At 36.3% G+C, this 24,589-nt stretch overlaps 6 protein-coding genes across 11 annotated transcripts in view; 2 read left to right on the forward strand and 4 right to left on the reverse strand.

Moving 5' to 3' along the window:
- The first annotated feature begins 514 nt into the window (after window positions 1–514).
- Window positions 515–1,646, forward strand: LOC123015585 (luciferin sulfotransferase). Its single transcript, XM_044415385.1, has 2 exons — window positions 515–867; window positions 913–1,646. Exons 1-2 carry the CDS (start codon window positions 572–574, stop codon window positions 1,583–1,585), a joined length of 969 nt encoding a protein of 322 aa, XP_044271320.1. The 5' UTR covers window positions 515–571; the 3' UTR covers window positions 1,586–1,646.
- A 3-nt stretch (window positions 1,647–1,649) lies between these two features.
- On the reverse strand, window positions 1,650–2,846 carry LOC123015586 (luciferin sulfotransferase-like). Its single transcript, XM_044415386.1, has 4 exons — window positions 2,606–2,846; window positions 2,455–2,551; window positions 2,232–2,412; window positions 1,650–2,186 (listed from the first exon to the last, which is right to left on the reverse strand). The coding sequence occupies exons 1-4, from the start codon at window positions 2,784–2,786 to the stop codon at window positions 1,677–1,679; spliced, it is 969 nt and encodes a 322-aa protein (XP_044271321.1). The 5' UTR covers window positions 2,787–2,846; the 3' UTR covers window positions 1,650–1,676.
- A 133-nt stretch (window positions 2,847–2,979) lies between these two features.
- LOC123015584 lies at window positions 2,980–5,095 on the reverse strand. The gene is made up of 4 exons (XM_044415384.1): window positions 4,886–5,095; window positions 3,597–4,571; window positions 3,385–3,542; window positions 2,980–3,337 (listed from the first exon to the last, which is right to left on the reverse strand). The coding sequence occupies exons 2-4, from the start codon at window positions 4,557–4,559 to the stop codon at window positions 3,082–3,084; spliced, it is 1,377 nt and encodes a 458-aa protein (XP_044271319.1). The 5' UTR covers window positions 4,560–4,571; window positions 4,886–5,095; the 3' UTR covers window positions 2,980–3,081.
- A 1,285-nt stretch (window positions 5,096–6,380) lies between these two features.
- LOC123015935 (ADP-ribosylation factor-like protein 3) lies at window positions 6,381–7,711 on the reverse strand. Its single transcript, XM_044416025.1, has 3 exons — window positions 7,501–7,711; window positions 6,957–7,217; window positions 6,381–6,912 (listed from the first exon to the last, which is right to left on the reverse strand). The coding sequence occupies exons 1-3, from the start codon at window positions 7,501–7,503 to the stop codon at window positions 6,634–6,636; spliced, it is 543 nt and encodes a 180-aa protein (XP_044271960.1). The 5' UTR covers window positions 7,504–7,711; the 3' UTR covers window positions 6,381–6,633.
- Window positions 7,378–8,763, forward strand: LOC123015934 (RCC1 domain-containing protein 1). 2 transcript variants are annotated; one of them, XM_044416024.1, is made up of 5 exons: window positions 7,378–8,030; window positions 8,086–8,122; window positions 8,171–8,218; window positions 8,266–8,454; window positions 8,502–8,763. In XM_044416024.1, exons 1-5 carry the CDS (start codon window positions 7,626–7,628, stop codon window positions 8,663–8,665), a joined length of 843 nt encoding a protein of 280 aa, XP_044271959.1. In that variant the 5' UTR covers window positions 7,378–7,625; the 3' UTR covers window positions 8,666–8,763. The 2 variants fall into 2 exon arrangements, with proteins under 2 accessions (XP_044271959.1, XP_044271958.1); XM_044416023.1 differs by having other exon boundaries at window positions 7,378–8,122; window positions 8,171–8,454.
- LOC123015931 (mushroom body large-type Kenyon cell-specific protein 1) overlaps window positions 8,704–24,589 on the reverse strand; it is a 45,039-nt gene continuing 29,153 nt past the window's right edge. For 3 of the 5 annotated variants that reach the window (XM_044416017.1, XM_044416016.1, XM_044416019.1), the window contains 4 exons: window positions 22,530–22,852; window positions 20,121–20,554; window positions 13,871–15,741; window positions 8,704–12,991 (listed from right to left, as the gene is read on the reverse strand). In XM_044416017.1, the coding sequence (XP_044271952.1) occupies window positions 12,678–12,991; window positions 13,871–15,741; window positions 20,121–20,554; window positions 22,530–22,852 (2,942 nt within the window). In that variant the 3' untranslated portion in view covers window positions 8,704–12,677. The remainder of the gene's footprint in view (window positions 12,992–13,870; window positions 15,742–20,120; window positions 20,555–22,529; window positions 22,853–24,589) is intronic. The other 2 variants (XM_044416018.1, XM_044416020.1) reach the window with 2 other exon arrangements.

A 24,589-nucleotide genomic window follows, 5' to 3' on the forward strand; every position in this document is an offset into this window, starting at 1 on the left:
TTTTATTTACAATTTTTGCGAAATTAAACATGACACAACAGTTCTTCATTACAAAGCAAATATCACATTTAAAACACACGTACAAACATAATAATTTGTAATTGCATAATAGTCAAAATATTTAAACCTTGTATTGGAAAGTGAAATGATCCGTCTCTCAGACTACAAGCGGAAAATTCCGTCATTTCTCTTCCAGATCCACATAAAACGTGACTTCCGGTTCTCGTGTCTTGAAATTTTTCTTGTTTTTTACATTATTCATCCATGTGGATACAACTTTCACATTTATTCGCCGCATTCTTATACAACATTTCTTAAATTCCGCAGCATCTTACAATGACTCCACGTTTCATTTTGTCTAACAATTATTTTTTTAATTTATCCGATTAGACAACATTCTTTTGTTCTACCAGCTTGCAAATTATTTTTCATAATTAATTGACAAGAAATCACCGCAATAACAAAATCGCTCCACCTCCAAAGTGGGGGTGATTACGAAAGTCCAGCTTCTAAATCTCTGACCCCAGTCATCCTCCGATAGTCCACAACCAACTCCAGCTGCTGCAACATCATGAGTTACACAGTGAGACAACTAAGTCCCGAAGATGCCGAAGTCATGGACCGGGCCTTCGGCATCAAGAACTCCCTCATGGAATTTAATCCAGGAAAATGCCTCCTACCACCCTTCCATGACAAAATCGCCCAACAAATCATAGATGCACCAGTTCGAGAAGACGACGTCTGGCTCATTTCCTTCCCACGGACTGGTTCCACTTGGTGCCAAGAAATGATCTGGTTGATTGGAAACGACCTTGACTTTGAAACGGCCAGAAACACCATTCAGCAAATCCGAGCACCCTTAATCGAGTAAGTGCACAAATTTACACCAAATATCTGTAAAACTGTCTTTAGAATGTCAACAGTTCTTATACAATACCAAGATACTCTCGGTGAGGAACTCCTCGGCAACTCCGTCGATCTCGTCGACAACCTTCCGTCTCCACGTTACATCAAAAGTCACCTCCCGTTATCATTACTTCCTACAGAACTTGATAAAATCAAGCCAAAAATTATCTACACTTGTCGCAACCCCAAAGACATGTGCGTTTCGTATTATCACCACTGTCAGATGTTCCACCAGCTTGATATCACGTTTGAGGAATTTTGCGATCAAATGATAAAAGGGTTGACCCCAATGGGGGCTCTCTTCCCCCATTATCTCTCTTTCTGGGATAAAAGACACGAAACTAATATCCTCTTCCTGAAATATGAAGATATGAAGAAGGATCTTCGCGGAACTTTGAAGAAAATCGCAAATTTCATGGAGAAGAGTTACACTGAAGAAGAATACGACAAATTGTGCGACTTTTTGAGCTTCCAAAATATGCGAAACAACCGAGGATGTAATCTTGAAGTGTTGCTAGAGTCAAAATATGGCAAAGATTATTTCAAAAAGACGGGGAAATATTTTATCAGGAAAGGACAAGTCGGGGATTGGAAAAATCACATGAATCCAGAATTGGCCAAGAGGTTTGATGACTGGATTGAGGAAAATACCAGAGGGACCGGACTCACTTTTGATTAGATTTATTTAGTACAAATATTTTGTTAGATGTGTATATTTTAAATAAAATTGTTTAACCCAACTTTCTCTTTATTTAACACCAAATTTTACATCAGATTACATAATCGGTTCCTTGAATATTCCTCTTAGTCCACTCATCAAATTTCCGAATCATTTCCTCCGACATCACCTCTTTGTGACCTCCAACTTTCCCCGATCTCATGAAAACACCGTCATGTTCGATCAACTTAAATTTCTTGTTCAATTCACAAACCATTCCGTAATTAACAGCCGGATTATTCTTCATCGACTCAAAACTCAAATGTTTGGTCAAAATTTCGACTTTTTCTTCACTTAGTGGACGTTCCAAGAACTCGGCCACTTGTCTTATCACTTTCGAAAGGTCTTTCTTCATATCTTCATATTTGAGGAAAAGAAAATTTGGCGAGTTTCTCTTCTCCCAGTAGGTCAAAACGTGCTTCCAAAACGGTCCAAAATTCACTTTCCCGGCCAAAAATAATTCGCAAAATTCATCAAAATCGCCCTTGAAACCTTCCATGAGTTTGCAGTGGTGGAAGTAGGAGATGCAGGTGTCTTTAGGGTCACGTGCCACGTAAATAATCTGAAACATTCTCGTTAAAAATTAAACAAATAAAATTGTACTTACTTTGGGACTTTTGTGACCATCTCGTATTTCTTTCGGAAGACATTCATAAGGGAAGTGGGTTTTCATGCAAATTGGGCTTTTCAGTGACTTGACAAAACCGAGAGAATTTTGAAGGAACATCGGTGGATCGAAATTGGAATTGTTTTTCAACATATCACGATAATCAAAAATAATGGACAACCTAAGGAATAATTTTGCAAATTTTTAACTCTTGTTTACTTACTCCAAAAAAGGGGACCGAATTCCCAAATTCACTTCACCCCCCTTGAAATCGAGATTATTGACAATCATCCAAACCATTTCTTGTGTCCATGTTGTTCCTTAAAACAAAAATTTCCAAGACATGACAATTATTTCAGGAGAAGATTACATACCAGTTTTTGGGAAGCTGCATATCCAGATGTCTTCTTCACCCACTTCCAAATTGTCAAAATCATCTTTTAAATCTTCATATCTTTTAGGAAATGTGTGGCCATTGATGCTTACGTAGCCTTTCCTAAAGGTACTCGTAAATTTTTCTTCAAGAATTTTGTCAAGATCTTTCGCAACAACCATTTTTAATCCAAATGACTCGATTGTTACATGCGCTTTTATATAATACTTAGAATTTTTTGTGGGGTGTGAGACCTTCGACGTGATCTCAGTTTATAAAAAAAATCGTATGTATAAGGTCAAATATGACCTCCTTATGACATATTTCCGATGGTCATTATCACGAACCAAGCATGACGGTCAATAAAAACCATTGTCACTTTTTGTTTCATTTTAATAATTTACAATTAAGTACAAATAAATAAAATTTGTTTAACAAAACTTATGCCCAAAAAAGCGTCAAACACTCAGTCTACAATTATAATTCATTATGCACTAATTCCCGCTTTACTTTAATTTCTTCGAGATGGAAGTCATTACAGGCGTCATGGTACCAAGTCTGGCAGTCTTTGTTGTCCATAATGGCCATATAAAGACTCAAATAGGGCGTTTTTGTAGTACTACTTAAGAACCAACTTAAAATAAGGCTCGCTGATTTACTCAAGATTGGCCGCAGACCCGGAAGACTTGGCTTCTCATCCTGCGGTTCCTGATTGACCAAACACATCACATACCTAAAAAAAACAGTAAGAACCACAATTTTGAATACATTGGTACTGACTTATCGCATTGTGGTACTTTCATCGCAAATCTATACGCCCTATTGACCCTTGCTATAGGTTCTATCACCTCGAGGTTAATCGTATCAGCCAACTTATCAGAAAGTTGGTGCGAATCAACACTCAACATCCCTTTCTTCTGAGCTAGACGGAACAGTTCCTGAAAGTTCACTAACATTAGATACAGTAACGTCATGGTGGCTGGACAAATCACCTGCACATATTCCACGAATGGTTTGACGTACTGCTTCGAGCTAATCTTCATGTGAAGAGTTTCTTTGACAAAATGGTTGGTAAGAGCTGTGATGGTTTCCGTGGGACGACTAGGGTCGAAAAGAGCTGCTTTGGGGTATCCTTGACTCTTGATGATGCTATTTATAAAGTGCTGAAATGTCGTCAGGTACTTCTTTTGGGTCTTAGGGTCGGAGAAGTGTGAGATAATTGAAGCGATTCGGTTGGTGAGCATCCGAATCCAGTGTTTTCTGAAAGAGTGATTTTCTAACATATCAACAAAGCGTCGATACGACATTCGGCCGTTTTCGTCGGCGAAAACTTTGACGAATTTTTCAGCACCGACGGTGTTCATCATTTTTCGGCCCATTTCCGAATTGATAAAATGGTCGAAAAGTAAGTGTAGTTTCTCGAGGAGTGGTGGTACGAGATTAGCGTGGTCTTTGTGGTTTTTGGCTCGGGCTTCGGCTTCGGGGCCTAGGAAAGCATTGGCGGTTTGTAGAATCATGGGGATATAAGTCCAAATGTTGGGTTTTTCACCGTCTGATTGGCCCATAAAACCCCCCAAGAGAGATGCTAAGACGTTCATATCGAACGATTCGTCACTTTTGGTACCACCTTGTTGGAACATGTTGAAGAGCATTGAGAGCATTGATGGGTCAAATCCTTTACTTTGACCCAAAACTGAGCCCAATCCTTGAAGGATTTCACCGGCGTTTTCACCGGAAGCGGCATTAGTTAAGATATCTCCGAGTTGTTTAGCACCATCTGATTGCATTAAATTGTTGATCATTCCGCCGATGTTTTGTAGATTTTGTTCTTTAAGGATTTCAGCTTTAGCTTCAGCGAAGGGGTTAACATCGTCATCGATTTGATTGTTAGAGATGTCCTGAAGAGAAGGACTTGTGATAACTAGGATGACTAGAAGAAAATTGATGGTAGCCATTGGTATACTAATCTGAAATAAACATTATATCATAAAGTCACGTTTTACAACTCGTGCTTTATCTCAAATTGCTCAAACATGTCCTATTGTATACCCCCGAGTAGGAGTTTGAAAAAACAATTGACAATCAAATGGTACGTGTTAGTACCGAAATTTGATAGGAATTTTGATGATGCCAGTGACGCACGAATAATCCCGCAAAAGATACAGTTAGCTCAACTGGTAGGTACCACCCGAAATCAAGAGGTATCTGGTCGGGATAGTAGCCTTGAACTTACAGCAAGTAAACAAATCGAATTAATCGAACGTCCCTGAGAGACACTTACCTTCTAAAAGTACTCTCGTTCGTAATTATTTGATCAAATCTTAAACCATTCACATGTCACACATCGCGGCTACAATCAAACCACAAGTGACAAACTCAATGGTACTTTCCAGACTGACGTAGATGATTTTGTAACTGTACTTACGGTACCTCGAAACGGTTCTGGTTTCGATTCAACACTGACTACCTGCCACTCGTAATACACCTTTTAAGATTGTTGAGTAGGTCGTATGCTTACCTGGAACATTCCGTGTGGTCCGAAACAATTATGTGGACTAAGTTCTGATAACGGATATCTGCAAAGACACCAATTTTCAAGAGATAATTTTATCTACAACACTAAACAAATTCTTTTGCTTTTTTACACGAAAAAATCTTAAGTGTTTCTTATCACTGTGATTGCGGTAATAAAAAAGTTGCTATTCATTTCTAGATTAGCAATAATTATTTAGATAATTATTTAATTATGTTTAAACTTACCCCACTGCTTTTTGACGAAAAAAATATATAATAAAATTATTTATCCACAATCACTCTATAAAGAGACTTTATTGCACACTTTAGATGCGTATAAAGTACCATTTTATCCACCAGTGGAATAAAGTAATTTTATTCCACTGTTAGTAACCAGTGCACTACGTTTAACCGAAAACACATTTGGCGTGACGTTTAAATGTCAGTTTAATTCTTAATTAAGTTTGGAATAATTTGGGCCTGTGATTGTGAATAAAACGTTATATTGCAGTCGTTTGTTAGTCGCGTTTTATCTACATAAGAAAATTAAAAAAGTGAAACATTCTTGCATGGATAAAACGCTATCTAACACACTCTTACAATAAATAACTATTAGACAATAAATTATTAATAAATGGTGGAAATTAGTATGTAATAAAATACATAACTTGATAACTTACTCTAGTTGAATACTTTTGGTTATATTAAATAGAATTAACCCTTAAAAGTGTATTTTTTTTAAAATGTACCCCTTTTTGATTACATACATAGGTAATATTATTGCCTATTTTAATTTATTTATTAAAAACAAAATCTACCAAACAAAAATAAAAAAAAAAACAAAACGTATTATAAAAACTTTTATTCTTGTCATCATGTCAAAAAGTTTTCTACCTAAAAAATGCCTTGCATCATATTTTTGGTGCAGAATTTCTAATTTGGGACGCAAATGTTTGGTAAAAATTACTAAATGTATAATGTCTTAAAATATCGTTTAGCAACAGTGAGAGTGAAGGTTATACAGAGTGTTTGGAAAAAAACGTAAATTCGTGGTCGCGAAAGTCGGGCACCGTTCACTGTTGAGTCACATAATTCATGTATCTATTCTGGAACACTCTTTGACTTATTTTACCTTCTTTAAAAACAAAAATAATTTACAAATTTTAACCAAAGCCAAGCTTATCAAAAATTTCCGCGGTTTTAACTCCCTTTTATTCTTTTTGCCAAGAGAACATAACCCGTTATATCGCACGCATCTTGTAATTTGTACGATTATGAGTGATTATAGTGTAACTAAAGAGGCCAATGAACCTTCAATTTTAATAATTTTAAGAAAGAGGATTATCTGGAAAAACCGGCCTGTTTTTAAAAAAAATCTTTATTTTATAAAGTTTCAAAAAACAATTGCAAAGCTGATGATAAAATCGCACTCGAATTAGCTAAAACAATAGTTTTCCCACTCTTCTATGTCAACAATAGAATAGGTGGGTTGAATGGACGGATTTTGCGTTTGAATTATTTCTTTTTGATACTTTTGCACACCCATTCCATCCCTTCTCTTACACCATCGCCTCGGACGGCTGTACAAGCCTGGATTTGCCAAGGCCGGTCTTTTATAGACGGTAAACCTAAAGCCTGGGCCAAATCCGCGGCGGTGAGAGCTTCAGGAAGATCTTGTTTGTTGGCGTAGACTAACAAAGGCACGTCTTGGAGTTTATCATCTGTCAGAAGCTCGTACAATTCGATTCCGGTTTCTTCTAGACGTTTCTTATCAGACGAGTCCACAACATAAATCTGGAAAAAACTTTCATTGGGTGTTTTTTAGATGAGGAAATTACCAAAACGTCGGTATTTTCAAAATAGTTTTTCCAGTAAGGACGAATTTTTCGCTGTCCGCCTATATCCCAAACATTCAGTTTGAAACCTTCAGAAATGACTGATTTTATGTTAAAACCGGCCGTAGGTGTAACATGATTAATGTCTTCAGATGCCAGAGTCTTGAGGATTGTTGTTTTTCCCGCATTGTCCAAACCCAAGAGGAGCAGCCGTAATTCGCGCTCAGGAGCGGCTCGAAGCTTTCGCAAAAGCGATAAAAGACCCTGGGGATTATTCATCAAAGTTGTTATAACAATCATTACCATTAAACAATTGTTTTTATCATTATACTCATTATCATTTAAATAATTGTTGATTTCTGCGCCGTACATTTAGGTACCAAACTGTACTCGAGTGTATATTTGGTTGCCTAACTAATTGTATACAAAGTGCTGTAACCATGGTGATTGTTTGACATGAGTGCCATTTACAATAAGAAATTTATTGTAAAACGCCTTTAATTTTTATTTGGAACGTATTTTTAATAATTATTACAAAAATTTTTACCATTTGGGACCTTCTTTTGCCGAAATCAAGTCAGAAAAGGTAAGGAAATAGCTGAGAAAAGTGGCAAAATTGTGAGACACTGAACACAAAACTGTCAACGTAAATAACTTAAACAAATCGATACCATGAAAGTGTATTATAATGGTTTCAACCTCCATCGTCAGTTCCCCAGCCCGCAAGACTTGGTAGTAAATTTTATCGATCACGTGTATCAAGATTTAGAAAATATCGAGGTTAGCTACCATTACGCTGTATTGTTGGTTGCCAATGTGATAGCTTTTCGCGGCGCGAAAAATGAAACTATTCCAGTGGATGGAAAAATTCGACAAATTTCATGTAATGAGGACAAGGTTTTGGTTCTTCTGACTAATGGAGATTTGTTAAAAATAACAGAAACTGTGATAAAAGTGCCAAAGTTGATGGATTTAGATGACGACGATACCGTCGTTCAAATTTCGACAGGTTCAAAGCTAAGTGTAGCTTTAACGAAAAAAGGGCACTTATATAATGTACAAAATAAGTTAGAATTTGTAAGTGAGGATATAATCGATGTGAAAACAGGTCGAGAACATTGTTTGCTTTTAGACAAAAGTGGAAAAGTTTTTAGTTTTGGTAGGGGAAGGTGGGTTCTATTGGCAATTTCGGATGGCAAGTAATTTTGAGTTTTCAGTCGCGGCCAACTTGGACATGGATGTCTGGATGATGAGCTTGAACCTAGGTTTGTAGAAGCACTAGGAGGTATAAAAATTGAGGTTATTGAGTCAGGAGGGTGGCATTCATGTGCTTTGAGTAAAGACGGGGATTTGTACGTGTGGGGGTGGAATGGGAGTGGACAATTGGGTTTAGGCGGAAGTGATGATGGCGTGTCGATTATGGCAACGCCTCAAGTTTTAGATTTTGATTTTAATATTAAAAAAGTTGGCTGTGGTAATAAGCATACGGTTGTTTTAACAGGTGATTAACACTTTTTATTTGATTAGATTTGATTTTTATTGTTTTAGATGACGGCCAATTATTTGGCTGTGGCTGGAATAAATACAAACAGTTGAAAAATGATGAAAATGAAGTTTTTCGGAAAATGATTTTTTTGTGGGATTTTTCGAAAGAAGTTGTTAACCGTTTAAAGTGTGGTCCTTGGAATACACTCGTGTTGTGTAAAGAGTGACTGGGATAAGAAGGGTGAAGTGAAATAAAACAATCACAAACATTTTAATGTAGTCCACAGTATAATAAATACTGGTATACTTCAGAATTACATTATAAATATACAATGTGTATGGTATTTTTTTGTATTTTTGTGGTTTTTAAAATATTTTCTGAAAATAACAATTTCCCACAAAGCAATTGTTCAAACATCTAACTTTAATAAAACATGATTTACAAGTCACAGATATTTACGAACAAGAACACGTTGTATTTTAGGAAAAAAGCTAGAAAACGTAAAAAATAATAATAATAAAAAAGTGAAAAAACGATTTGCAACAACAAACAAAACGGAACCGTCTAGCCTTTTTCCTTTACATGTGAAAATACAACAAATTGATATAATATAATATTCACGCTAAAAGGCATTTATAGTCACAATTTTATAATAATGAGTACTTTTTTAAAAAACGTTTCGTCGACAACGAGACCGTTTCGAAATAAGAAAGGGCCTGATCGTCAAAAATTTTAATCTAACATATTGTCAAAACATGGAATCATTTCATTTTACAAAAATTCAACAAATTTTTCGTAATAATAAAAAACATTATCCCTAATTAATCCGCACCACTTTTTTAAGCATAGCAATAAGAAAAAGTTTATCGAGAGAAAAAATATCTTCCTTTGATATAATTTTTTGATATTTTGGATATGAATCAGTACTTTTGGTCCCAGTGTGTGCAACGGAGATTAATTTCGTATTCATGGCATATTTCAAAATTATCCAAGGTTAAATTTTGATTTTTTTCAGTCTTCGTCAATACTACCGATCACATTGTATAAAACTTTTTTCTACCAATTTTAAGCACATTTTCGACTAGACAAACAAAGAAACGAGTATAGAAGACACTTGTTGGTGTTGGTTTTAGAGCCAATCGTTAACCTTGTGTGGTGTAGAGTGCGGTTTTGAATATGCCATCGTTTTGAGAAAAAAAAATAAACGACCTGTTTGAACCTGTTCTATTTGATTTTGCTACCACATTGATGAAGAGCATGGGCCCTACATTTAAACTACTACTTTTACATTACGTACTAAGTAAAATCTTAAACTACGTTAGTTAAGTGCCATCACCTGGTTATTAGTGTCTCATTTACAAAAACTCTATATAGTGTGGGGGTATTTAAACCTAACCTCTTGTACTTGTAAACTGTCAACAAAGACGCGTAAGAACTACCATCTATTTAAGTATACACTCTTTATATCAATTAATCTAAGGTGTTTTTCAGGGGAGTCTGTGAACAAATTGTATCTTAGCGCATGAACCAGTCGCGACACACTCTTACCAACATCACGAATGTTGGCAGAAATGTTTTTTTATTTCAAGAATTTACGCCAATTTACGTATACAGCGGTGCTTTGATAATGAAAAATGACGCACCCATATTGCAACATAAATAACAAACACAACATTATACATAAAAATATCATTTCATTACTTTTTCTTTACGTAAAATCCGCTCTTCATCAATGTGATTAAATGTGGGTAAATTGTGTACTATTGTTGTATTATGGTTGTTCCAATTAACACAAAAATTGCTCAGAGGTTTCAATTGTAATAAAAATGTTCTCAGTTTAATCTGCAGGCACACAAACATTCAAGTGCGCTGAAACAGTAGTACTATATACACGGTTGTAAAGCAAAAAAACTTAAGTAATATTCCACTACACTACACAACTAAAAATTAATTAACAAATACGTTGATATAAAAAAATCATTAAAATTATGTGTTTATTGTAAAAAAATAATTAGGAATAACATAGAAACTATTAGAAGTCTTATAGTTGTGAAAAAGCTATAGTGTGGAATGATAAATCTAACATCTATTTCGATTAATTAAAAAAGACCTTGGTCCGTTATTGTTTTTCTTGTTTATTTTATTATAAACGAAATACTGACACGTTTGGTGCAAAAAAGATAAAAAACGAAAAGTACGTCCATTTTAATAAAGTTTAACATGCAAACAAGTTATAATAAAAACAGGAAAAATTACGTAATAATAATCGATTATCATAAACTGTACTAAAATGAACTGTCGAATGATCAAATGTACCGTTTCAGATAATCTGTGAAATCCCGAATCACACTACGCAAAACACGAAACAAGTCGAAGAAACGCGGCAACAAGAGGGCGCTGCTAATTCCGGCAAGGTTTCCCGCTTTGCGTGATGTGTTGCTCAATAAAACAACAATAAATAATGATAAAAAATGACAACAACTTTATTCTTTTGATTATATAGTGCTTTTGAAGCCTGTAATAAGAGATTTACGTACTAAAAATATCGTGTATTTAACGCGTATACTTTAAGATTTATGTTTTTGGACCGCACATTTGGAAAAAAGCAAACGTATAGTCAAAGAAAGTGTCTTTATCGTAACAAATTATCACATAAGAAATGCAAGAAATGCTATATAAATTGCACAAAAATCGGTGGCACACTTGCTGAATATTGTTTTGTATATGAAAAATTTTCCTTTTACTATAATCGCGCGGAATTACGGAATTTTGATACACTACAATCAAGCCGAAGAGTATTTTTGGTAGGAGCCGAGTCGGTGAAAAGCGCGCTCGGCCCCCCAAACTGTAATTGGCAAGCGCAAAAGTGAAACACACAAACATTTAAAATTACAGTGTTTTTGAACCTTAGGACTACGAGAACTGGGAAGCTCACAGCTTCGAAAAAAATGCATTCCGAGATGATCTAAGGGCCAGAGGCCGAGATCACAATCTGTTTTTTAACATTTAAATTGTTCAATTTTCGCGAATAAAAAATCTGGCACATATATGGTTGGAATGTTTGGTTTTGGCGGCTAGGTCGAGTCTCAGGCGCCACGTTTGGGGGATGGAGACGCGCTCTGGGCGCCAAACGATATGTAAAGCATACCACATTATATACAACTGCATTGGTCCAACTTAAATATGTGTACTGTAGAAATCTGTTTGGTTTGAGGAATCGGACAAGCCGATTCGGTTAACTGTCGGTATCGGTTTGGTTAGTGGTTGGTTGTATGTCTGACGGTTGTTGAAGAAGGGGGGAATGAAGCGTTTAAACTCTACCTTGAGTCAATCTTTTATCTCTCGAACAAAATAGCTTCCTTTGAAATATATAATATACTTTTTATATATTCTTATATACTACTTAATATTGATGTAAATATATATTATGTATATACCATCTAATTGCACTTCATTGTCATATGAATTAAACGAAAGTCGGTTTGGTTAACTGAATCCGGGTCGAGTCAGTTCGCCAACCGATTACTACTCCCTAATTGTTTAATTTTTTAATTATTTATAATATTTTAAGATATTTTTAGAGAAAATATACATCAAAAATTTTGAATAAATCACAGATAGATATAATTTTTTTCAATTCTGGGACAATCCCATGGGTTTTTCGATATTATATAATATATATGAACCGTCCTCATCAAAGCAGCTGAATGCATGAACATCATGAACTTTATACAAGTTTGAGGTATAATACGCCACGTCGAAGACACATAGAGAGTACACCGATGATACGATTTTTTTTGGTACATGCCAAAAACACCGAACATGAACAATAAACATGTATCACGAAACGAGCGAGTATCACCACGTCCTGCAAAAAGATTCAACATTTATCACATGGTGGTGGGATGGCACGTGGTGTGATACCCGGTCGTTCAGCCGGAATGGTATGAATTTTTCCCAGTAATAAATACATCTTGTTTTGAGTCAAAAAACACCTAATATACAAATCACTGCTTTGATGCTCACCACTAAATCCTAAAAAAAACTTTAAGACAAAAAAAAATAAAATAAATAATCAACAAACACCGTCATCGAGCTCGAATATTCACTTTACAACCACGTCGTTCTCCTGGGGATTGGGGGCGTAAATCGTGTATAGTACACCGAAATTTTGATTTTCACACATCTTTTTGTGTGTACTTTTTGTATAAAAATCTCTCACTTACGATAGTTAGGTGTCAGTCTTGAGGCGCGTCATTATCTGAGGCACTTCCTGCTACGATGCCTTCGCCGATGCCGTTACGCTCCATGTCGGGAAGGATGTCCCGGAAGCGCATCAGCATCTCGGGCTGAAGGTTGTCTGGATTCGCCAGATCTTTCTTTAGATAAATCCTAGCCGGTGGTGTGCTTGTTGTTGTCGTAGTCGTCACCGTCGTCGACGATTCCGGCGACGTTATCATCGGTTTCTTCTCCGTTGATTCGTTTGAATCGTTCGACAGTTCGATTGTGGGTAGCTCGACAGGGGAGATGTCACCCTCTTTCGAGTTCGAAGCTGGAAAAAATTTTACAGTTTGACGATTCGATTAAGTATTTCACGAAGCCCAAACAAATGAGGTTTGACCCGGAAATAATTGATGTCTACAAAACCCAAGTTATAGCTCAAAGATTTAGCAACATGGTAAAATTTGAAAACAAAAACAATTCAATTTCAAATGATGGAAAAAATCGCATTTGCAGTTGGTTTATTTTGAACAAAACCGGAAAGAAATCCAATCAAATAAACACTTGTTGATCAGCCAATTATGTAACAGCGAAAATTATTACAAACGTTTGTGGATGTAGCCAACAATAGTTAAACAAAAGGGATGTTGATATTGAAATAAGTTTCAACAAACTCTAAAAAAAGATAAAAAGTACGCAATAATAATTATACACTTCCACTTATGTAAATAGATTGATACTTTATCTTCTCACAAAATATACAAAAACAAAAAATGTTACTTTTTTTTTCATTTAAATTTAAATAAATAAAAGAAAATTGATATAAAGAGTGAACTAGTTAAAATCTCAGTTTATTTTTTTTTAAATCACTCAGAGATAGAGTATAGGTAGTAATGTGTAATCTTGAAATACAATTTTTCTATTTGCCTTTAAACATTTTTTTTATTTTCAAGTATTTGTCGTAACTCATAACTACCCTTACCTTTTTTGTTGAAACTCAATAACGAATTGTTGTATTTTCTGTACATTTTTTTTAATTGTGATAAAATAAATATTCGCTAACCTGCTTAATAAAATAAAAAATAAAATTTTTGCTTTTGCGTTTACTACTTTGTTTTTAATCTTAAACGAAGCTCTCTTTTTGTTGAAGAACGCTTACATTTTTCGGGTTAAACCTAACTTGTGATGGACTTTATCGACTTTTACTCACCTCCAGCAGTGAAATTGAGAGGACTGGCGCCCTTCCTATAGGACTCATCTCCCGAGCTGTTAGTTTCTGAAGTCATCGAAGGTTTAGAAAGAGGCGTCAGTCTGCTATTTCTGCACAGCTGGTCTAAAAGTGCTTTATTGGAGAGGTTTTCAACGGCGACGTTTTTGTCTTCTTTGGATAATTTGTCTTCGTTGGTGGGCACTCCAGACTCCAGACTGGACCTGATGATGCCGTCCAAGAAAGACCCATTGGAGCCCGTCCCGTCGAGCAGTGACTCGGCAATTTGTCGGGCGCTTTTGGCCAACGCTGGAGCATTGGGTGGTGTGGTGCCTTGTCCGGTGATTCCAGTCCTGGAGGACTCCTCCTGCAGCTTTTGCATCATCTGCGACGCGAAAAATTCCGGATTTGGAGGTATAGGTCGTCCGTACTCCAACGGAAGGTGGTGGAAGCCAGGATGCGGCCAGAAGGGGAAAGGAGGAGGGTTGTAACCGGCGAGCGGCGCCATCCCCGGCTCGAAAATCGGGAGTTTGATGCCGTTGGGAGACGTCGCCGTGGGAGGGAATTTCTGTGGGGGTTTCATCATTGGTTTGAGTTTCTCTTGGACGCGGATGTCGTTCTGTTTAAGACTAGCGATCTTCTCGTCGACGGGATTGGGCTTAGGATCGCGTTTCCTGGGTCGCATGAGGTGCCTCTCTTTCACTTTGTACTCGAGGGTCGAATGGGGCACGCCGTAGTAGCTGCCGGCACGATGGACCGACATTTCGCCCCTTTGGACCGCACGGACAGCCTCGACCAGGCTGTCGCGATCATAGTTGCGGTATTTGCCGCGCTTGGGGCGAGTGCCCTTGCCGCCGGAGGTGGGAGCGGGGTTTTGCTGGGGCTTCGGGGGCGGTTGGTAGGGCCGAGTCAGGTCTTGGGTCTTCATGACGGAGATGCCAGAGGCGAGCGGCGGCGTAAAACCGCCCCGCTTGTAGTCCATCTCGGAGATGGAAGGTCGTCGAGGCTCCAAGGTCTGTTGGAATTTTTGACTGATGCTTTGAGCGATGACGTCCTTGACGTCTTTAATCGTCATGCCTTTGCCGGAGAGGATCGGGGGAGAGCCCGATTCGCTCGTGACCGGGGGTGAGACCATGCTTCCGGTTTCTGAACCTCTGAATAGATCACATCCGTTCTTGCTCGACGTCGGTTTAAAGGACGGAATTTTTAGTATCACATTCGAAGGCGACTCCTCCGTTTCCATGTCCGATTCGGATTTGGGTTTCGGTGCTGCCGAATTCGACGGACTCGGCCTTGACACTGTATCACCGTTATTTTTTGTTTCGTCCGTTATCAGCCGTTTTACGAATTCTGGCACAACACTGTTTAGAACCGAGTTTTCGAGAGGTTTCTGGTTGCTGAGGAGATTTTGGGAGGCTAGGAGAAGGTTTTGGATGTAAGGTCCGACCTCGCTGTGCTCCATACCGGCCCAAGGTTCTTGTCCATCCTTATTTTTCTGAAGGAGGGCTTTGAGTGCCTCTGGAGGTATTTCGACGTTCGAAAACCTCAAGATATCACAAAGAGGAGCTTGAAGCGCTTTCTCCACTTCCTTCTCCTCTTCAGCTCCGGACAATTCTTTGTCGTCCTCCATCACCTCTTCTTCGTCTAGCTTGAGCGGCGTCGTACTATTCAAATGCGACTCTCGCTCCCTTTCTAAGGCAAGTTTGTAGACTTTGTTCCGTAACGTCGATCTAGGTATGCCGTAGATGACGGCCGCCCTTCTCGTTCCCAATTTGCCCGATTGGATATCTCTCAACGCTGCTTGGAGTTCGTCTTCGGTATACGTCCTCCTACCGGCTACAGCTGACATCCTAGGTTTCGCTCTAAAATCAGAACTGAAATTATAGCTTGGTGAGTGCGTTTGTTCGATAATCAACCACTTTTTGGTAGATGTATTATACGAACGGACAATGTCGCAACCAAAGCTAAATTGCAGATTGGTCAAGTGATGCTCGTGCGAAATTGTCGGTTGGAAATTAATGTCAATGCATTTCTCATAAAGGCAAAAATCGTTATGTGGGACAAGGGCAACGGTGCATTATCTCCTAGCTAGACGCAATCGTGCAAACTGCGCCGCGATTAATTGGAATTTCGACACGTGGACAAGTTTAATCGAAACGGTGGCTGCAAATTCGAAACTACAAGAACTACCATGGGGCAGCATTGCACCACCGTAACCATTTAATCAAAAGTCTCATTCAAGAAATTACATCTTATCTTAGCAACAAGATTATAGCACTTGGTCTAAAAACCAATTGTCAAGAAAATTATTTTCAAGATAAATAATTTTAATTATATTATTATAATTATTTATAGATTTGATAAATTTATCGTTTTGATTGATTTAAAAATCTTTGGGTCTGATTGGCTGGAAAAGGCGTTGCTAGGGTTGTCGACAGGGGCGAGCTATGCATACATGAATTAGCTCCTGCTCGTAGTTACTGAATCAAACTTTAAGAATTTTTTTTTATTACAACACAATTTTTAGAGATTTTCAAGTTCTGTCGTTGGCCAACCTCCTAGGAAACAAAAGAAAGGACTGTATGTGCTTTAATTGAAATATTTTGATAATTTAAAAAATATTGTTTACATATTTACAAAAAAAAAGAATAAATCAAGTCAAGTGATTACGGGCCAGCTGTTTCAAATTTACTGATATTCATTGTGCATAAAATTGTACTTTGTGACGTAAATCGCGTTTATAACGAATTGAGATTAGTCAAAAAATGTCACTTGTTTATTTAGGAGAAATTCCTAAAAATACTTTGTTGCGTCAGAGTAGAATTTAAGAGTCAGTCAAGTGAAATTTTTCAGTATGAAAGTTCTGGAACAATTGTGTGGAATTAACTCGATTATCGACTAATTAATAAGTTTTTAAGCCGATCTAAATCAGTGAAACGAAGTAAAAGGCAGAGTAACGTTTCACTCGATTTAAATTTTTGTAATTTATCGATTTCACACAGCTCCTTATCGCTTAAAATCTGTTGGTGAAAAAAATGTTTTGTTGATAAAAAAGTCTCACTGCCAAGGTCACACCAAAAAAAATACTCGACTTGTTTATAAAAGTTGTAGATTAGAAAAATATGTTTTCGGAACTGATAAGACAAAAATAAAATTCGTTGTGTACTAACCTATCCCATGGGAGATCATATTGCGCGTCGAAAAAATAAATCGAAATTTTTTTCGGCGGAAATTTCTTACCCTTACGGGTTGTTGGTAAAATTGTAGCACTGACACGAAGCCGAGGCAAAAAAGTGCATCTAAAATTATTTTCGCAACTGCCTTTTGCAAACATAGACGGTAAACACAGTACTACAGATATAAAAAACAAATAGACCATATGCAACGCAGAGTGATTGACCCCACTGATAGCAAAGACTAAATAATCACTCCACCAATCGTATTTTTTACGGCAAATAGAGCGAAGGAAGATTAATGGCGGATTGTATAAGGCCTCGTTTCTCAAAACCAAATTTTTTCGATTGTTCCAACACCGGTGAATGCGAATTTTCCCATAAATAAAAACGTAATTATTGATTCCCATATCTGAAGAAGAGGGACAAAGTGCTCTCTCGACTCGACTATTGTTTTAAAATTAGATATTTTCTTCGACTACAAAAAACATTCAGTTAATGAACTCGCTCAGAGGTTTAATCACAAAAGGGGTCAATAACAAATACCAATGAAAAACATTGTTAAAATGGTTAAAATGCAACTATCGGAGGGGACAGGGGACGTCCACCTAATGAAACAAATACGTTTATCGGTCACAAACTTGCGCTATCTTTATGCAATTTTATTTTTCATTTTCTTTGAATTCCTTCGAATGAACGAGTGTCACAATCGCACTGTGCGAAAAATAAATTTATGGGGATTATCGCCGTCTAGACTTGATCCCATTTTTATGAAACTGTGTCTTATTTGTTTGTGACGGATTTCACTATTTACAAAAACGATATATTTTTAATAATAATAAAAATAAAACAATGAAATTATAGAAAAAAATAAATTTTAGAAATGTATTGTCTAATAACATTGATTCAACATCTTGAAAACGAATTCATTAGAAAATATTTTTTTTATTTTTAATTTTCTAAGGTTTAAATAACGAATTCATTTTGTACAATTAATTATAAATGCATATTTAATGGCGTTAATAAATGAAATCAAATCAAATAAAATTAATTTATCTGCAAAAAATTTTTTTTGTCATTATTCAGGAAATGTACAACGCTTCATTTTTGTTGCATGCATTTCAATATTTATTAAATTGTACTTTTTCTGGTCACGAGACGCTTGTTTCGTGGTTAAAATCTACTGTTATGTTTCACAATTGAATTTTTATCATTCTTATTAGGAAAATCCAAAAAATTACCACTGGACGTAACACTACTATAAATAATTTTCTCAGAAAAGTTGAATTAAATTTTTTTTCTCGGAAAATCCCTGAAATCATTAAAAAACACACGATTTTGTTAGTGTTTAAAGGACGTAAGGTCGAAACTTCCTTAATCCGCTCTCGGAACTCTGATCATCGATTAGTCATAATTCTTTTTTGGGTCCGGACTCGAGCAACCACAGCGTAAGTTTATGGGTCATTTGACAGCATCGAATTTCGCACAGGAAACATTATGTGGCAGTGTTATCGCTAATACCAAATAAGACCGATAAAAATTTTTGTATATCCATGAACCGTCTGGCTGGGGCTATCAAAAACATTCCCAGTCAGCATTCCCACAGAGCGGCCAAACCCAATCCAAGACACAACAAAAAAGTGTCAATCAAATTATATAATTCTCCGAATGTTAAATGTCAAATTGATGAGCAACAGTCGACTTTTGGGTCACCTACAAGGGAAATTACGCAACAACGGGGCCCACAAAACAAAATACACAAGTCAATCTAATTATAAAATATAGCGACTAAGATTTTCTTAATCAGTAGGTAGGTAAATACTAAATTAAAGGCAATTTAAAAACTATAGGACTGAAATTTATTGTTCTTTGATGTTAATCAAAGTCAAGGTTCAAACACAAGAAATAAAAAACCTAAAAAAAAAAGAAAACTCGCCGCAGTAAATTTCTGCTTTTGATTCAAATAATACTTTTAAAACCACGTTTTCCTCTATAATCTTTTTCTGACATTTTGATATAATATAGAAATTGGTAGGTATACAAATATAATACATCGGAAGTAACAGAGATAAAAGCATCCAGAAATTGTTGTAATGGAGATAGATAATAATAATTACTTTCATATTTTCTCGTTACACACAAAATTTGTAATAAGTAATTTAAAATTAATATAAAAAGATAAAAAAATTGACATCGGTTCTCTTTCCCCATGTTTTATATGTTTCTTCTAACTTTTGTTAATTTCAGTGAACAATCTTTTTTTGAGATTTAGGTTCCTACTTATTCTTATGTAAGTATACAATAATTTTCTTCGACTTTGTATTTTGAGTGCAGTATCGTGACCAACAAGTTCTTTTTTTTTAACATTTTTTTTCTGGATGCTGCGATTTTTACACTGTTTCTATCTCTTGTCAGATTTAGGTCTCCCAATAAAAAAATAATTTATAATATAAATAAAATTAAAAAGTCAGTAAATTTTCAACTTTGAAACGTTATATCTCTACTTTTTTCTAGTTCGTCCAAGCAACTCAAACCAATAGTTTTCAGATTGGATATTTTTCGTATATTTAACTATAGCGAGAGATCAAGATAATTTGTAATCGAGTCATCTTTGGATCTGAAAATGGATGTCTGTTTTCGAACTAACTGCACGTGAAACATGAAATAAAATGACAAGTTGAAAGGTAGAATGGCAAAATGGGCTGGAACGGCCGACGTATACGAATAAGAACCGTTCTTTTTTGAAGGTTAATCATAAATTTAGTTAGGTATTAAAATTATCATCTTTTTGATTATGCTATTTAACCTTTTGACTTGTCATTTTATTTGACATTTCACAGACATACGTTTTCGGATCCAAGGATGACTCAATTACAAATTATCTTGATCTCTCGATATTATTGCCAACAAATTGTACATGAGATTAAAAGTAACAGTAAATAATAATTGATATAAAATGCTAAAGTCCAAAATAAATTATTCTCAAAGACCAGTATACTTTTAGTACTTTTAGCCCACCCGTTTACAAAACAGTTTTGTACAGTTATTTGCTCTTTGTTGGGTGCTGTGGCGATACTCACTTGAATATGTGCTTGGTGTCGAGGGTGGGCAACCGGACGTTATTGTTAGGCGTCTTGCCTTCGGTGGCGGTGCTCGCCGCCCCCTTGCTGAGATCGAGCGGCTGCTCCCCGGAAGCCGCCTTGTCCTGGTTGTCCCCGAGCCTGTCCGCCTGGAAGGACCTCGCCACGTTGGCGAGATACCAGTTGTGGGAGAGAATGCTCGGGGCGTAGAAGGGCAGATGTGGGGCGGTCGTTCCCGGGGAGTTTCCGCCGGAGAAGGCCGCCGCCAACGCCGCCATCGACGTGACGCTCTCGATCGTCGTCATGTTGGCCGGTGCCACCGGCTGTCGGTGACGGTGGTTATTGTTGAGCAAGCTCCCCGAGGGAGTGAGCGATGGCGGAACCTCGTTGTCACTGTGGCTGTCAGACGAATCCGAGTCCGAATGGCGGGGACTCTGAAGAAAACTACCAATTAACGAATGTCAAGTCACCTGGGGGAAAACATGTGATGGATCATAAACAACTGAATGCGATATCGATCGTCCCATACTGTCTCACGACGAAATTGCACAATCGTGTGGATTTTTTAATGATTATTACACAAGGTCAAGCTTTTTCGAAAAACTAATCTAATCTGATGGTTCAGTTGGCAAGAATGATTAATTTGTTTGCGGGAAATGTGTAATTATTGTTTAGGTGTTGGTAATTAGCACCATTATTATTATTAAATCTTTTGAAATGAGTGCTTGAAATAAATGCGAGAAAGTCGGGTCAAATTTAAAGCTCTTCGGCTAATTACAGTTCGTAATACTGTTAACAAAATATAAAATAGAGTTGTATTAACGGTATCATTGATACTGTTAGAAATTTCAGAATTATTTTTTTTTGATTTATTTCTGTTTCTTTAGCCAATAAAAAAGAACTCGAAACATAATAAAACAATCAATAGAAATAGCATATTATTAAGTAAACAATTCAAATGTGTCGTGAGAAATTAAAACTGCAGCACTAATATTAAAGGAAAAAATTGTTTAATTGAATTACGCACAATGGGTATATAATTTTCTCTTTCTTGGAAAATGTTATAATTTTATGGTCGCTGAATTGAATAAAATAAAAATTAGAATTTCGTCTTCCCTCGACAAGGTTTTATTTAATGCATATTCATCGCTAGTGTGACTCAAACCTGGGACTCATGATTGACGTCTTCATTTGGTAATAATTAAAATTTTTATTGGTATAGTACGAAGTACTTTCTGCTATATCGTAATATAACCACTTTTCTATACGTACGTACGGTCGTTGCCACTGTATGTTATACAGGGTGATTCAAATAATAATGTAATAACGTAATCGTAATTCTTGTCATTTAACCTACCTAAAGAAGTCACTTTACAAAAATCCTAGTAACATTAATTTGTGAGAATTTGGAATTAGTACGAATTAAATTAAATTAATTAAAAATGAATTAGTAAAATTAAGTTGGTGCTGCGATGTAAATAAATTACATACTTAGAAAAAGTAGTTTATGAAACGATTACAAATAGGATTATGTTCGAGTAATTCTATAATTACAATTAGAATAAAGTTTATATGCAACCGCTACCTTTAATCTTGATTATTAATTATTACTTGTATGCAAGTACAAAATAGTAATAATTAATTATTAGTAAGTAAATGTAAACGTTGAGTTAAATTGTTTTGCAATAACCATAAATACAAATTTATGAGTTCTGCCTGGTAAACGCCACGTTGGAATGAAAAAGTGCTCAAGTAATTAATAATTTCTTGTGTTATTTTGGGATAGAAGATAGAATCGAATGAAAAAACATTTATCTGTGTGTATTGGGTATATGCAAATTCGCCTAGTATAAAATGGCGTCAGTTCATCAACACCTTCGCCTTGTCCGAACACTAATCGAATCCCCTCCTGGCGGGAAAACAAATTAATTCAATTCCGAGTGCACTTATCGCAAGGTTTCGTCCTTCCCCCCTTCGAAAAAGCCTATTAAAAAACCAGTTTTTGTTCCCTCCCACCACAGTTTAATTACAGAATTTATAAAAATCTATTAGATAGTTTACAAAATAATTGCCATATAATGAGTATTAGAGATGCCCTTGGCCAGATTTTTTTCTCGAGAAAAAGCGTCGTGTAATTAAAATTTGCGCTATCAAATTGGATCAAGTCGACGAAGCCACCTCCACACGTGACACAGTATGGGTTTAAATTTTTTGCGTCGTTGAAGCGTGATTTATCGATAATTATGGGACCTTGGGGTGTCCACCTATGTTCTAGTTTCGCGAGTACGGGACTGGAACGGCCGTATCGATTCAAGGTGCATCCGGAAGCGCCAACTTTGACTTTTCGGGCGCATAATAATGCATGCAGCCGTGCAGGAATTTCCGATCGGTCGGAAAATTGGGTCTTACCAGAACCCCGTGTGCCGTGTGTTCACTATCCAGCTTGCCGTCGACGCAGAAGTAGCACTTCGTCTGCGGCGTCCAATCCTTGAGCCTGTCCTCAACTTCTTGTGTGCTCTTTTCGTTTTCTTTTTCCTTGGGTTCCGTCGCGGCGTCGACGCCGTCGTCGTCGTTTTTCGGCGATGAGGTACGCGTGGCGGTGTCTTTTTGGTCGTGGCGATCTTGGGTCTTGACGTTGTTGTTCAACGGTTGCAAATAACTTCTCGTTATGGACTCTTGGTACAGTTTCCATTTCCTCCGACCCATCAACTCTTCAGCGATTCGTTCCAACCCTGAAACGGCGTCGAAATTTTTGCTTAGAGAAACGCACAAACTAGAAATTGAGGATCGAATCGTGACGATGCTTTAGAAATTTTGCCGAAAGCCGAGGGATTTTTTCGCGCCGCTCGAGCCGCTTTCACTTAAAATAACAACGAGAAAATTCGATGGATAGGTTCGGCTCCAGTGGCGTACGTAAATTCATCAAATTATGCAAATTTGCTTGTCGTTATGTAAAACGATACATCGTCACATGATATACGTGTTTGTGTCTAATAAACATTTTCCTGCACGGCTCGGGGTCAGTCTTTGTAAATCGAAATCACTGCAAATTAAGGACACTCATTTCATACCAGATTTCTTTTCAAAAGTTCAATAAACCTATCACTTATAGGAACGATTATTCGAATATCTCACGCCGTTTCGAAGATTTCGCGTGTGGGTTCTTTATTGCGTTTTAAGGCGTCGAGGACATGACAAATCATGTTTCGCAAAACCTCGTCTTAATCGTCACATACATATTTTTTTCCCTACTCAATTTCTCCAATTTCCATGAGATTAAATGTTCGCATTTTTTTATCATCAACTGTACTTATATAGTGTTGCTATGTCGGCTCTATTACCATCATCATCAAAATCAAGATCGCGATATCTAACGAGATTGCTAAATTACACTGGTGAATAGCATTGATTTTCCAAGAAAAAAACTTGATTAAAAAATGCATTTGTTGTTTTTATGTTGCTTTTTATTGCATTTCCATAAATGACCAGATCAATTGGTGGTTTGGACGATTTGCTTTAAGTGCTACGAAGTTCATGTCGCAAAAATTGAATAGTGTGGAGTAGTTTCGGTAAAACAGGTGCATAAAAACAAATCAATACCACTATTACCACGGGTAATATCGAAACGATACTCACACCATAGAGAGTATACGAATGAAAAATAAATACATTTTTATTTTGCCACTATTGAGCAAATATTTATCCCCATTGGGACAAATTCAATGAGAATGTTACTAAATCTGTTGGAGTTTGCTTTAATTAGCTCAAGCATCAATTAGGCCCATTATAGCGTAATCGTCACATATTGTAATATGAGGTCATCATCACGTCAGGATTTTAAAAGCTTTTTTACTTTAAAATTTAATAAGACGGATGTACGTATTGTATAATATGAAAATAAAATATTTCCAATTCTTGTTTTATAATGTCGGTTTTTATAGTACCAATAATAGTGTCTATACGACATGCAGAAAGTATAAACTAAATACATCAAACCTAAATTAATTAAAAAAATAACTTACTGCAATATAGCGTGCAAAGCAAACATGCCAAAAACTGTACAAAATGTAAAAATTTTTTGTTTTTTTATTTATTGTTCAAGTCGATAGGTACTTTGTAAAAACGCATGTAGGTATCTAGAATATTGGAACTGCACACATAATACTTAGCCTTGTAAATTTATATCGCATTAAATTATAAATAACCAATAAAATCCTTTTTTATTTATACATATACCTAATGACAATATACCTAACGGTTCAACACAGTGAGTGTTTATTTTTCTTGTGTATGATGGACCATTAAAAGTATTTCAAAAATTAAGGATTTAAAAATAAAAGAAAAAAAAGTTCTAAAAAGAAATTACCTATTAAATTTATTACAATTATATAAATCTGAAAAAATTACCACAAATAATTTCCTCTTTGTAAAATTGCATGTACAAAACGTGCTTATGTAATTTTGGACAA

Source organism: Tribolium madens, unplaced genomic scaffold (assembly GCF_015345945.1).
Source record: "Tribolium madens isolate multiple individuals breed KSU strain unplaced genomic scaffold, Tmad_KSU_1.1 Scaffold_19;HRSCAF=116;Tcas5.2_LG9, whole genome shotgun sequence".
In the NCBI taxonomy this organism is placed as follows: Eukaryota; Metazoa; Arthropoda; class Insecta; order Coleoptera; family Tenebrionidae; genus Tribolium; species Tribolium madens.